This window comes from Sylvia atricapilla, chromosome 4 (assembly GCF_009819655.1).
Source record: "Sylvia atricapilla isolate bSylAtr1 chromosome 4, bSylAtr1.pri, whole genome shotgun sequence".
In the NCBI taxonomy this organism is placed as follows: domain Eukaryota; kingdom Metazoa; phylum Chordata; class Aves; order Passeriformes; family Sylviidae; genus Sylvia; species Sylvia atricapilla.
The window spans coordinates 3,283,693-3,298,389 of NC_089143.1; the positions used below are offsets into that span (position 1 = coordinate 3,283,693).

A 14,697-nucleotide genomic window follows, 5' to 3' on the forward strand; every position below is an offset into this window, starting at 1 on the left:
GGCAAGATTCATTCATTAAAGTGCAGAATTAAGTTTCACTTCCAAATTCAATCACTTGCCTTACCATATGACACCATGCAGCTCCAACTGAATTAGTTTTGCTTCTTAAAATTAGGAAAAAGTAACTATTTTCCAAAGAACTTCAGAACTAGTTTTTGTAAAGTGTTTCTGAGGTCCTCACATGATGAACATATTTATATTGCATAAAACAGAAACAGGAAGGTGACCTGATTATTATTCCTTTATGAACAAAGAAAAAGAAAATGAAATTGTTAGATGAAAATTGTGTTTAATTAGTGGTAGGTACCAAGCCACTCTTGAAATCAGTGCATCAGTGCTACTAACATACCAAATCTATGCAGATATCATTTATTCTACTTTGATTCCAATATAATTTGCTCCAACACATCCTTTGCTTAATCCCCAATCTATTTATCCAAAACACAGTACAAGCTATACTTCGTTTTCTAGTATTATTTAGAAGTAAAAAAAAACTTGTTCTTTGATATTTTGGCTTCAAGAAAAGACAGCTTGTGAATCCACTGTCAATCTCCATTAAGAATTTCTTTAGTTTCCAAAGTCCTAGCAACACTGAAAGTCTTCCACAGATTAAGCCAAATCTATGGTTAAAGTTCAAAATACAAAAGATATGAATTATGTCTTTTATAAAAATGTAAAAAGCTAGTCAAAATTACATGTTTAGATATTTAATCTCTGAATAATGGAGTATAGCAGCAGGGAACTTAAATATTATAACTATCAACAATAAATACAAGAAATTAATGCAAAGATTGCAATAGAAGGATTTTTGAGTACAATGAGAATAGAAAGAGACATTCTAATTTGTACAAAAACCATCCCAACTCTGTATACAATCTCTTCTATAAATACAACCAGATCAGATGAGATGCCTATTTGCAAATCATAGTTAATAAAAAGTGTGCTTTATTGGGTTTTTCATTCGTTCTCTTGGCAGGTGTAGTTTGCAGGAAGTCTGTAAAGACAAATTTACACAATTAGAGATTTTAATTTCTCCAGGAGTTATATTTTAAATACAAGTAACAAGAGATGCAGAACATACTTGATTCCCACAGAAAGTGTTATGAGAACACTAAACACTGTAACAAATCCATTGCAGGTAAATTGTTGAGGTAAATTGTTTAATAAACCAAGTTTACCTATAGTGGAGCATGAAATTGGCTGTGCATTGCTATTGCCTGTTGAAGTTTTTCCTCTTTGGCTCGTCTGCAGTGGCAGAGCTGTGAAACAAAACACACAAGACTGAATTCTAAAAGCAGATTTTTTTATAATGCTTGCTGCAGTTTCTCCTTAATGATTTAGCTATTTTACAGGCTTTCCTAAAGAAAGAAAACCCTCCTGTATTGATAACATTCTATTCAAAACTGCTTACAAGAGGATTGTTTCCAATGTTACAAAATGCATTTATTGGTAAACTACTTGGTAAACTTCTTTCTTTAAAGAAAGGTAAACTACTTGGTAAGTTACTTTTGTCCCAGCATGAGCAAGAATGGTGGTTTTTCAACCTCATCAACAGAATTTGTTCTGAATTTAGAATAAACATTAATGTTGTTTAATGCAACATGTCAGTTTATGTCAACCTTTCAAATTTGAAATTTATAATGTGGCCATGTTCCCCTATTATCTGTACAAGATATAGAAGAAATTGGCACAAAAATGTCTGCAACAACACATGAAGACCTTTGCACTCCCATCTTAAAAGATGCTTTTGGAATGCAGATTATAGTCTAAATAGACTGAAGCCATTTAAGGATATTTTTTTCTTCTGTCAAAGCTCACTAAATCACTGTTCTGTACCACAGGACTGATCAAACTTTAAAAAAAGTCCTAAATTTATTCACTATGTGTTGTACGTGCCTTGGATTAGAACTGTTTGTGTATTACATACCGTTCTCTTTTCCATGAAACTACTGAGAAAGTCATCTATCTCTGTTTTGCCTTCCAAGAAGTCTTCTGCAATAGTGTCAGACTCCTCTTCAGCTTCATGAGCAGCTACTTTCAGTCTGGCCTGCAGAGCACTTGGACTGCAACTCTAAGAAAATAAAAAAGTCCAATGTAATATTTAGCTGTCCATTAAAATATACATTTCCAAGAAGATAAATGACTATATAAATATGGAATATGTGGGTAGAGCACTTTTATTACATAAAAGCCTAAGTAACCAGATGAAGTTCCATCTCCAAGGTACAGCACAGTAATCCTTTTTTGTTAAACTAGAAAGGATTCAATGTGGGGAAAGTGTTGCTAGTTTAGGTCCTGATACATGATCATTCACACAAAGGAATAAAAATTTTCAACTTTTACCCTACTCTGTAGAAAGCATCCAGCTTGGAAATCTGACAAGTTCTCAGGTGTATAATTTCTGAGTAGAACTAACATTTCAAGTCTCTTCAATAAATAGGGAGGGTCTACTTTTGAAAATCAGTTAACCTGAGAAGTATAAAAAGGTCAAAATCCACATACTGTTAAGCTTTTCAATACCCTTGAAATGATTGTGGAGAAGAAGACAGGAAAGCAGAAGGCACTTACTCAGGAAGTAGATGGGCTGCTAATGAAAATCAGTACACTCATTTTTCTGTTCTTATAAACCTCAAACCTTACTTCTGTTTGTTTATTGCATACAATTTCATTATTTTTTCTCAAATATGTCTAGGCAGTTAATCAGGACATGATTCACATCCAGTAGGAGTCTGTACAGAGCCAGAACTGCAAAATTAAGGTGATTTATAGATTTTAGATGCTTGGCCTAACCTTCATCAATCCTGCAAAATATCTTTTACTTCTGTACTTTAAAACCTTAATGTAATCAACAATTTCCTGTTAAATTCATTTTGTACAAAACATGGGAGAGTTTGCTCTAATAAAAGATGACTAAAATCCACTCACAGTGCAAGTAAAATTACTTGTCTGGAAATTTGAAGGAAAGAGAGCAGGAGATACCAGGCAGCACAGAGCAAACATCACTACATGAAGATAACAGCACATACAGGGGAAAAAGGCAGAAAAATTCTGCTGCTAATCCTCAACTCTCAGCCTCCTATCCATCATTAAATTGAATAACTTAGAAAAAAAAGAAAAGGGACTACAGCAGTGGGATATTATGTCCTGTTCTTAAGTGGTTTCTTGCAAAAATAGAAGGTTTATTGATGTCAACTACCTGTGCCCACTTTAAAGTTAAAGGAGGCAGTAGAAATTAGAGTATTTTGATTTTCAGTGAGGAAGCTTTTAACACCTTTAGATCACCTATGAAATCATTTGGTTTGCTGTCATGCAACTTTTTTTTCTTTTTTATTCCCCTTTTTTTTATTTTGTATTTTGTAATTTTGGGTGCATTCTGAAATTCAGATACTATGCATGCTAATTGGATAGATTGTTGCATTCTCAGGTGACCAGTCTTGCAAATCATGAAGATTTTACTGCAGGAAGTGGTTCATTAGAAGTTACATCTTCTAATGAGTACCCTGGTAAACATTCCAAGAAATTATCTGCCTTCTCCAATACTTTCTGAACCTATTTGTGCTGTAGAATGTGCAAGATTTGACAGCACATAGAACATACTGCCTGAAGTGCAGAATTTCATTTCCTGAAGTCACTGAGCACTTTCATCTGGTACAGTTTTACAAGCTCATTATGTTAAATGAGTGCCATTAATTGAACAAGCCTCCTTTAAAAATATTCTGTTCTTAAAACTGGTTTGGACCAGGACTGTACTAAACAGCTCTATATGTGCACCACTCTTTTCTTCCAACTTTGCTTCTATTGTAGCAGTAAAAAACAAAAACCCAACCAAAAAACCCACTGTTTTGCTTTCAACTTTTTGCTACATCATCCCATTTTTTTCATACTCGATGAAGTATTTAATCTTCTTCATATTTAATGAGAGTTTAACCAAAAAATATTTTAATGGTTAAAGAGACAAATCAAAACTTCATATTTTGAAGTGTTTTCTTACAGGATGACATATAGGAATTATACCTCACTAAGCTCATGCTGTCTTTGCATCTTTTTTTCAAAGGCTGCTTTCATTTGCGTGAGTTGCTCATACTGGAAGGAAGAAGAAAAAGAACATTACCACCTTGGGGAAAAAAACCCCCAGATATTACCACTAATACTTCTGAAGATGATTTTATTATTCACTCACTTTATCCAACACCGTCTGCCTTTTTGCCTCGAGACTAGGCTCCAGCAACAAGTTTTTTTCTGGAAAATAAAACCACCATTACTATTTTTTTTTTTAAAGGATTTAGTTCACAGAACACAGACACACACGTTAACATTTTGACAGCTTACTTGCCAGCTCTTCAATGCTTTTCACTAACTCATCTCTATCAGAAATGACTTGCTTCAGTTGTGGAAGAGTCACAAATTGTTCCAGTAACACCTCCTCTTGCTCATTCATACTGGTCAGCTGTGATATACTGCATTCAAACAGAAAGAAAGTACAATTAAATCTAACAGGAAACATCACACGCAAAGTGATTCATTTCTGCTGAAGTCTAAGGCATTTTTTAGGGCTTTACAAATACAAGACACTTGACCACAACTAATTTTTCCCCTTTCTCCTGGATTGTGGAATCTATTATATGCAGCAGTGATTTTAAAAAGCAACATGCTGAAGAGTAGTTCCTATTTCAAGCCTTACTTTTCATAATGCTACTCTGTATGTGTCCAGCTATCAGATGGCCACTTAGGTGCTCTCTTAGTGCCCCTCAACTGTGGAGGAGAATCTCAGGGGTTGTGATAAAAAACAGCGAGATCACTTACCAACTACAATCACACAAAAAAACACACTGGAAAAAATTTAACTGAATTTATTGTCAATTACAGTAAGAGTTGGATAGTGAGAAAGGCAAAAACTACAACATGTCACTGCATTTTTCCTCCAGCTCAACTTCATTCCTTCATTTCCAACACTACCTCTCCCTGCCTCCTGCTCCTTGGGGCAAGGGGGAATTGCAAGTGTAACAGCCAGTCTTTAAAAGTTTATCTCTGCTTCTCCTTCCTTCTCACAGTTCACCCCTGCTCCACAGACTGAATCAGTTCCTGCCAGGAGAGACTATTTCAGTCTGGGTAATACCTGGCTGCAGTTTCCTCCAGGGCATATCAGCCTGCTTCAATCTGGGCTCCTTCCTGGACTGCAGTGTGCTAACTGCTCCAGCACAGTCCTCTTACAGCTACAGAGGACATTTTTAAAACACCTGCTCTGCTGTGGTCTTTTCCAGAACTTCTGTAGGCTGCAGAAAAGTAACTGCTCTGGCACTTGGTGCACCTCCTTCTCCCCCTTGTTCTGTGACCTTGGTGTTTGCAGGATTATTGCACTTTTCTATTTCTCCCCTCAATCCTCACTGGCTTTTCTCTTTCTAAAATGCCTTTCAGAGGCAGTGCCTGCTTCACTTATGGACTCAGCTTTGCTGCCAAACCTGCTGTGCCTGGCACAGGGGCAGCTGCTGACCCTTTCTCACAAAGGCCACTCAAAAGGCCCCCAGCCACCAAAACCGTGCCACCTACACAGAACAGAACTATTCAGAGCAGCTGCAATATCACTATCATTCAACTCAACTACCAACAAAAGGATCATGGAATTTTAATCCAGTCTTCTTAAAAGGACCAGGCTTGATTAGAATGTTTTGTTTAAACAAATTACACTTCCTGGCAAAAATCTTAGCTTGCTGTTATGTAATAAGGATGCTGCTAGAACTTAAAAGGTAAGTCAGCTAAACTGAACAGGCTCTTTTTGGAAGGTGTCAAAGGAAAAGAGAAACAAAAAAACCCAACCCACAAAAAACCCCCAGTTGAAAGGACAGAGTTTTGAATTGCTGAACTATGACACCACCAGAAAGAAGTGAGATCTGAAGAAGTTTGTAGTGAATTTGTGACCCGTTCTATCCCACAAAACTGATCTAGGAAGCAGTTTTGTTAGACCTGAGCAAGCTGCTGGGAGTAGTAACTAATACACTTTGTTTGAATAATGTGCAAGTGATGAAAATATTTGTGTATAAAGTATTTAGATGTAGCAGGGATTTGCACTGGGACAGTTGGCACCTGGATTTGTCCAGCCCTCCCCTGACCATGCTGAGCTGCTCACAAAACAGTTCACCATTTACCTTGTCCTTTGGACTTTAAGAGAATGTAACTTTTAAACCAGCCTTTTGAACCTGTCCCATTTCCTCCTTCAAAAGTTTGGCTTATTGAATTACTAGAAATTAAGTCCTTGGCAAGGCTTCAGAAAACAGCAAACCACTGATAGCTAGGAAAAGTAAAAATAAATACTCTTTTTTCTGGTGTTGAATCAAGTGCTGTTGCTGCCAATATAACCCTGAAGAAGAATTTGAATACAAAGCCAGGTTATTTTCTGACTCAAATACTTTAGTACGTGGTAGTTCTTCTAAGTATAATTTCTCCAAAACCCTTTCAGTGACAGGTACAGACTTCTGACAAAATATCTCATACAGGCCAGCAGTAAATGCCTTTTAATACCTATGGAAAGTTCAGCTGCCTTCTGAAAATTTACCTTAGTTCTGAGAGTTCTGGAAAGGTATCAGGAACATCAGGCATCTTGTATGTAAATCCATTCTGGCCAACCTGAATCAAAGTTTAGAAAGGCTTAGTAGGTTTTTGACGTGCAATTTCTTGATATCTAACCCGATTAATCAAAAACTGAAGATGGGTATTTTCCAGCAAGAAGAAAAGCAGGAAAAGCATTAAGAGCAGTAAGTAGTCTCTGAACAGAAAACAACTCAACAAAATGCTTGAAGAAGTTTGGGATAGCATGTCATAAAAGATGATTCAGTTTTGAAGGAAAATAATTCTGTTTTGCCATGTCCTTCGTTTGAAAATAGCTGGATGACTGAGGAAACACACAGGAAGAGTAAAACTCAGGGAAGTGAGAACAGAGGAGGAGATTTGACATTTTGATCTCTTTCATGTGGTCTTTAAAGCTATAATCCCTCAGAAAATAAATGCTTTAGACAAGGAAAAAACAATTGTCTCCAAAGAATGTAGGAAACCTAAGTTCTACAAAGCCGGAAAAGTGCCCTCCAAGCCCAAGAAAACTTTTATTTTTATAAACATGATTTTCTTAAAGACTAAACATTTAGATAAAAAGTTTTACTAAAACTAAAATTCCTTCCAGAGTCTATCAGCAATAGAGAGTTTGACTATAAACATACTAGATAAAACTCTACATATAAGGACTTGAGATTGCACATTGCCCTCACCCAATAAGTTCTGAGCAGGAAAGAAAGAAAGAAAGAAAAAACATTTTCTGTGGTTGTAAATACAGCTACAGCTGCATGTGGGGGAGTGCAGCTCCAAAACAAAACCCCCTATAATCAAAGATCTTTAGCACACCACTAGTTCACTGAAACTCAGACAAACTTGTTGCTCTGACTTTAAGCTCTAAAACATTCTTCATCGAAGCCAGAATAACTGTTTTGTTTTCCTAGCACCAGCAAAACAATGAAGTGAACTCGCTCAAGAGCTTCCTTGAGTTTTACAGCAATGCCTTGTGTGCCCTTAAGGGAACTTACAGCCAGAGTCTGACAGCTTAGGCAGCAAAACTCAGCACACAGACCTGAAGCACTGTCTCTGCTGTTGGAACAGGCAGTGGCAGATCAGCAATCAAGCCATAGGAGGGAGCAGCAGGTTTATCTGTAGTGTAGCTTGAAGGAACTGCTTCAGAAACAGGCATGGCTGCCAGGGTTCTGTTTGGTTCTTGAAGTGGGTATGGAGGGAGGAATGGAAACCCCTGAGGAGCAAAAGGAGGCATTCCAGCTGGTTTGTTGAAAAGGCTAAAAACAAACGAAACCACAACCATGAGCGACCAACTGCTTACAGCACGTTTCTTCTGTGTGGGTTGGTAATTATAATTCAAATGATAAGGTGCAAGAATGAATTTTCAAGTGGCCATGAACATTGTATTTTTTGTTCTCAGTCACTTGCAGTGTAGTAAGTCTGGCTAATACTGCAATATAGTATAGAGCTCTATGAATCTGCATTTTTGTAGACACTTACATTTTTAATTATGAGAAAACTACTCAAAAATTTATGACAGCATAATTTTAAATTGTTTCCATCCTTAAGTTGTGAGAAAAGCATCTGTGGCATGCATTAGTTCTTATTCATGGTATAGACCTTAATAGCTTGGGCAACACACATGTAATTACTTCTAAATAACATTAATTTTTTTTTTAATTCTCAACTGCAGCACATCTAAACTTAGTATCACTGTCAGCCATGAGAACCACAGTTGTACTGATACAATTTGAATTTAATACAATTCTTTAAACCACACAATTTCTGCTGCACATGGTGCAAGAGAAGCTGCCCTAAGCCTGGGAGACTATGAACAGAATATGAAAAAACACAACTGCTCAGATCATGAGCTACAGCAAATTCCAGATTTCACCTGATAATGTAAAAACATCTTTTTCAAGAAAACAGATATAAAGTTGTATCAGGCCTGTTGATACAGTAACTCCAATGAAATCTAGTGTCTCTTCTCATAACCATCAGATCATAAAGCATACACATGAAATTGTGCAAGGACAGGGAATCTAATTTTTCCAATATATCCATTACATTATTCCTGTCCCTGCCCTCCTTATAATTGGTTTAGTCTCTTTTTAAAAACTTAATAGACATAGGTCCATTTGTTATGTTTAGATAACTTACTATGGAAATGATGTTGAGCTAGGAGCTGGAACTGGAGGATTCTTCCAAAACTCATCCAGTAAACTCTGAATAATTTTTCCAAGATCTGAATGCATTGTAAACTGGGAAAACACAAAACAAAATCCAATCAAGAAGAAAAATTATGTCTGGAATCCAAGAACTTCAAAATTGTTGAAGTGTTCAAGTGCTGAACTTGACGGTTTATTATACCCACATGACAGGGCTGAAAAGCTATTTCAGACATAACAGCTAATCCAAAATGTGTATGTATAAACACCAAATAAAGTGATAAAGCCACCTAAAACTGAACAGAAATTAGAAGTCTTTTGTATATTCCATTATCAGTGCAGTCAATGAAGTACTGCACTTCTGTTGAACAACCAAAAAACCCCACTTTAGTTACCAATTTACATTTGTACAAAGAACAGAAGAAAAAAATTAAAATATCTGAGGACAAAGGAATTAACTGCATTCTGAAAGAGTCAGAACCTCCATCCACTCCAAAAAAATAACACATTCTTATTGACAAAAGGAACAGCATAATAAAATCCTGAATATTAAAGCTAAAACCTTGACGCCATTCTAATAGGATTAGGCTGGAAAGAACTATGTTACAAAACCATCTTAAAGCATCCCTCTCCTTTATTTGGAATGCACTGGAATGTAGTTGGAAGAACTGTGCAATTAATAATAACCAAAAAAAAAAAAAGATAGTAATTTTCTAAGCCTTTGTAATTTCAAACAGTTTTAGATATATGGAATATTCAAGTCAGTAATGATTAAAAGTATAACTAGAAGGATGTGGAATACTTCTGAATTTCTGCCTTCAGGCCCCCCAAAAAACAGTTTGAAAGAGATTAGAATCTGTACTAATCTTTTCTACCAGGAGTATTAACAATAATCTAGTATGACATGTATTAAAACTGCTATTAAAAGAAGATCTGTGTGAAACTACAAATGATACATACATTACTTATTAATGGACTGGTCACATATACCCCCTGCTTGTCCATTAAATGATGTCTCACAGGTGGGAAAACACTGATGACTGGTTTTTCCTGAGGAAATTGAGGTGGAAGCAAACTGCAAACACAAGAATAATTATTACTACAGTGTCATTCCATGATAAAGTCTGCAGTTTATTAATTACATGAATTTAAATTTAATTTAAAGTTTATTAATTACACAAACTTACTTTTCCATGAGAACAGTTATGGAGAAGTTTACAATGAACGAAGCACACAAAATGATTATTCAGTTACAAAATTAGTCCAACAGATTGGAATACCAGATTTCCACAAAACTGAAGAGAGCACTGACTGGGCAAAATTTAAGTATAACAAAGGAGCAATTATCACAGAATATTTTGAGTTGGAAAGGACCCACAAGGATCAGAGTCCAGCTCTTAAGTGCACAGGCACCAAACCCACGGCTGTGGTGTTACCAGCACACTCTGACCACTGGGGAACAACAAAGAAGCTGCAGCATAACAACAACATTTCTGAATTCAAAAGTTATTACTATAAATACAATGCCTTGCAACCTGTAAGAATATCAGGCCAATTCTGCAAGCCAAAGTAAAACTTGTGAACAGAATGCTAACAATATTTTTCAGAGCAAAAGCAAAGTAAACTCATAGGAAATATTACAATAAATCGCTTAAGTTATGATCCAGAAGCTTCACCAGGGTAAGAGTTTGGAGTTACAGCAGACTAGTAAATCACCAATCAAGTTTATTTTCAGTGGTAGGGAATTAAAGTTACCAGGAGCCCTCAAGCATTTTCTCCCAGTTACCTTCAACTAAAATCACACAGCTCTCTTAGGAACTGAGAATAGCAAAATATGATCTCTGAACATCTGTATTTTGTGCAGAGCCACTTTCACTCCAATCACTATAACCACTAATACAAATCCAGGTCGTGGCTCCTGAAATTAATTATGAGATTGAATTCTATTATTCTTATACTCTATTACCACTTCATTTTTATTTTTTAAGAACAATTTTAATTCTCAAGATGTGCATAGACAACTCACATGTTAATATTAATTGTCAAGTTGTTTACAGTGAACGGCAGTCGGTACTCCACATCTTTCTGTATTTCTGCAATGCTGTCAAAGAAGAAATTGTTAGCATCCATTTTATGGTCAATGTAACAGCTAAAAGTCTGAAAGAAACAAGTGTGACCTCAGACATTTGTACTCAGTTTGGTTTTGAAAAGCCCTGTAAGAACAAAATTGAAAATGCTGGAATAAGCTAATAGTCTTCAGTGTTCTAAATTGAATATTAAGATTAAAGTGAAAAAATAGTGGATTTAACATTTAAACCTCATACATCTTCACAAGTAAAGGAACTACAGTAGGAGAAATCACACTGCTCACTCTTCTGACAACCTGAACTTATCTTTCTCCCCTGACTTAATTTAAGACAACACAACACAGTTTTTTTAATACACTGAATTTTACCTGATTAAACATTTACTTTGCCAAGGCATTATATCAGGTTCACAACTAAGTACTGCTCTGCAACACTGCCTTCAGATCCATATGCACAACATTTATTAGACCAGGCATTCTTCCTCAATAGATCAGCCTAACATTTAACAGCAGTTTTTACTATGTGCATCAAATACTTTCAAGAACTATCTGGAGGAGAGCTACTTTCAACAATACAAAGTTCCAGTGACACCCAAGATCCAGGCCCTCCTGAAAGCACCAATGCTCCTTACAAAACCTGCTAAGGCTGAATCCAAATTTGTTTTTCCCTGCAAAAGGTAAATTACAGACAGAAAAAACTCTTGAAATGAGCAACATTAATAGGAAGTTGATTTCAATACTCAAAGCATTCTACAATTTCTATGCACAGCAAGACTGTTTTGAAAGAGAGTAATGTGGAGGAGGTGGAGACGAAGACTTAGCTTGGAAGCAGAATTTCTAGGCAGTAAGAACACATCTAAGCTGAGAGTAAGAGACAGAAGGGCAGAAAATTAGCTCCATCCTAGAATGAACCAACACAAACTGCAAAAGCAGACTGATTGCTCTTCCATGTATTTTTTTTCTGCTTGTACCTGGTTAGTAATACTCTTCTCTGTCATCTAAGCCTCCCTTATACAGGAGAGAAAACACAGCTCCAATGGCAAATAATGGCAAATAATCCCAGAAAACAACTTTAGATCCAACTTCAGAAATGCTCCTCCATCCACAGCCAGGTACACTCCATACAAGTCCTCTCTCAAGAAACCCAAAACACATTACCTCCAAGTGTGTGTTCAGAGTAGGACTGACAACGTTTTCTGCACTACTGAGGCATGGAATTTAAGACTTTAAGAGTTTGGGGAACAAATGGGATTAAGACACTAACTCAGCTATGAATCTTGCTTTCCACAGCCCCCTCTTATTCCTCCCATAGACAACTCAGTAGTTGCTCTTTCCCTGTGAGATCACATGCTGCTTGAAGAAAATACCAAATATCTTCAGCACAGGAGAATTCAAACCAAGGGTTCTACTGTGTTCCACCACACACCACTGTCTGCACCTTCTCCTTTTTAACTGAAGGATTCTCCCTGGAATCTCTCACACACACACATTCCTGTCATCATCTGTCACACCTCTCATTAGCCTGGGTCTATAATTATGCTCCACTCATGTGCACAGCCTGTGGGAACTGGGGAGGAAGATGAAGACAGGGAGTCAGGAACAAGAAAGTCAGAATCTCACTGAACTGTTCAAACGGTTATAACTCTATTTAGGAAAAACCTTGAATTAATAACCTTAGTTGCCCCTTCCCCAAGTGGGAATGAGTACACTGGAAAAATGATACATTCTTAACTTTGCCTAGAACAACAGCAAATTGAGAAATCTCCTTTTTTAAATGCAAAGTTTTTTCTCAAGCTTCTAAGCTGTGAGGGACTGCATAAAAGAAAGACAGCTGCTTTTCTGAAATTAAAGTCACACATACCTGAGCTTTTGTGACCTAAGACAACACAAACCAAACTTGACTTAGTTAACTACATCATACCAAGAATTTTGAGCATTTTGGTGAAGGGCAACAACACTCCTAAGTGAATGACATTTGGGCAGCTTATTCCTCTCCTCAGTGCTTGGATCCATTCCCTCTCTGCCTGGGCTTGAGCTGGTGCCTGCACAAACAAACAGCAAACCATTTCAGCAAGCTGACTGACAAAAGCTAAAACTGATCCCCTTTTTGGGGACTTAATTCAGGATGAGGCCACCTCACTGCCAGATTAAAAAGAGTGGGTGTAAACAAAAGGCCAAGTAAGGCCAGCTGAACAAAAACTTTTAAGTTAACTAAGCTCCCATATGCCCACAGGAACAGCTCCTGAGAAAAGTGAACTGTCTCAAAAATATCTGTGAAATTGGCTCTGAACAGACTTAAGTTTATGCAAGCAACAATAAGAATACCATCATATCTATGTTTCCTGTGTAATTCAAAATATTAGAAATGCAAACTATCTGCAGTTATTAACTTGGAAATACATTTAATATCTCTTTCACTCCTAGTGTCAGTCTGATGGGACAGGAAACATTCTCCATCCTTTTTCTGAATTATTTTGGAGGCAGCTACCATCCCAATTCTACAGAAATCCTACGAAGTTGTAGATCAGTAGAATGCTTACTTCACTGTAACCATAACTCCAAAGGTATAAAATGTGATCTCCTTTTAAAATGTGAAGAGCCCTAAAAGACTAAGCAAAACAGGGCAAAACATACTGCCAAAGAGGGAGCACCTCAGGACAAAGTACAACATTTTTGCTTTACAAACTGTGGATGCCGAACAGGAATAAACACAACTGGCCTCTTCTGACCATCTAAACAAAACTAGTTTTTTTAGAAGCAGCCCGTTTTTAGCAAGCAGCACCAAACACTAGGAAAACTAGTTCGTAAAGCCACCACGGCTGTTAAAGCCACTGTGACACACAACTCCTCGGCGCTCTCTTTTACTCTCAACTTTAATGAACTACGCTATTACACGCGGCTTCCAGAGAGGTTTTATACCTAGTCGCAGCACTTTGAAGATATTATAACCCATTAGCAGGCTTTGCTCTGCGACACGCGGGTCAGCGACAGGGCGACCCACGCCCCGTCCCCGGGCCGGGCCACACGGCAGGCAGCGGGGCCGCCTCCCGACAGCCGGTGTGACTTTAGTGTCCCGATTATCCCGGCAGCCCCCCGAGCTCCGGTGGCGACCCCCCGGCACCGCGCTCGGGCACAGCGCGGGGCCGGGCCCTGTTTACCCTCACGGCGGCGCGCACCCGGCCAGGCCTCACGGGGAAGGGCCGGGGCGCGGCCGGGCCCCCGCCTGCGCTCACGGAGACACGCCACCGCCACGCCACCGACCCGGCGCGGCCCCGGCACGGCGCGGAGCCCTCCCGCGCCCCCCGCCGCGGCCACTCACGAGGCGTGCGCGGCGCGCAGGGACTCGAGCTGGCGCTGCCGCTGCTGCTGGAGGCCGGTGCGCGGGGGCGGCGCGGCGGAGGCGGGGGCGGCGCCGCCCTTGGCGAGCGGGAACAGCCAGTTCATGGCGCGCGCCGCGGCACCGGAGGGGCGCGAGGGCACCCGCGGCGGCACCGCGCGCGCACCTCACCGAGCGGCACCGCCGCCCCTAGCCCCGCCCCGCCCGGAGGCGTGACGTCATCACCGCGCGCGCACCTCACCGAGCGGCACCGCCGCCCCTAGCCCCGCCCCGCCCGGAGGCGTGACGTCATCACCGCGCGCGCACCTCACCGAGCGGCACCGCCGCCCCTAGCCCCGCCCCGCCCGGAGACGTGACGTCATCACAACACGCGCACCGCGCCGAGCGGCACTGCCGCCCCTAGCCCCGCGCCCGCCCCGGAGGCGTGACGTCATCGCCGCGCGCCCGCCAGCCCGGCGGCGGAGGGGCGGGGTTAGGAGCGGCGGCGCGGCCGGCGATTGGCCAGAATGGAGCGGGGAAAGGCGGCGGCGCGCGGCGATGACGTAATGGCTTTG

The 14,697-nt window shown here is 39.6% G+C and overlaps 1 protein-coding gene across 1 annotated transcript; it reads right to left on the reverse strand.

Moving 5' to 3' along the window:
* Positions 1-269: 269 nt before the first annotated feature.
* VPS37A (VPS37A subunit of ESCRT-I) lies at positions 270-14,350 on the reverse strand. The gene is made up of 12 exons (XM_066316937.1): positions 14,126-14,350; positions 10,747-10,821; positions 9,681-9,795; positions 8,713-8,813; positions 7,613-7,829; positions 6,551-6,621; positions 4,330-4,457; positions 4,181-4,239; positions 4,015-4,083; positions 1,928-2,071; positions 1,179-1,259; positions 270-994 (listed from the first exon to the last, which is right to left on the reverse strand). The coding sequence occupies exons 1-11, from the start codon at positions 14,248-14,250 to the stop codon at positions 1,179-1,181; spliced, it is 1,185 nt and encodes a 394-aa protein (XP_066173034.1). The 5' UTR covers positions 14,251-14,350; the 3' UTR covers positions 270-994.
* Positions 14,351-14,697: the final 347 nt, after the last annotated feature.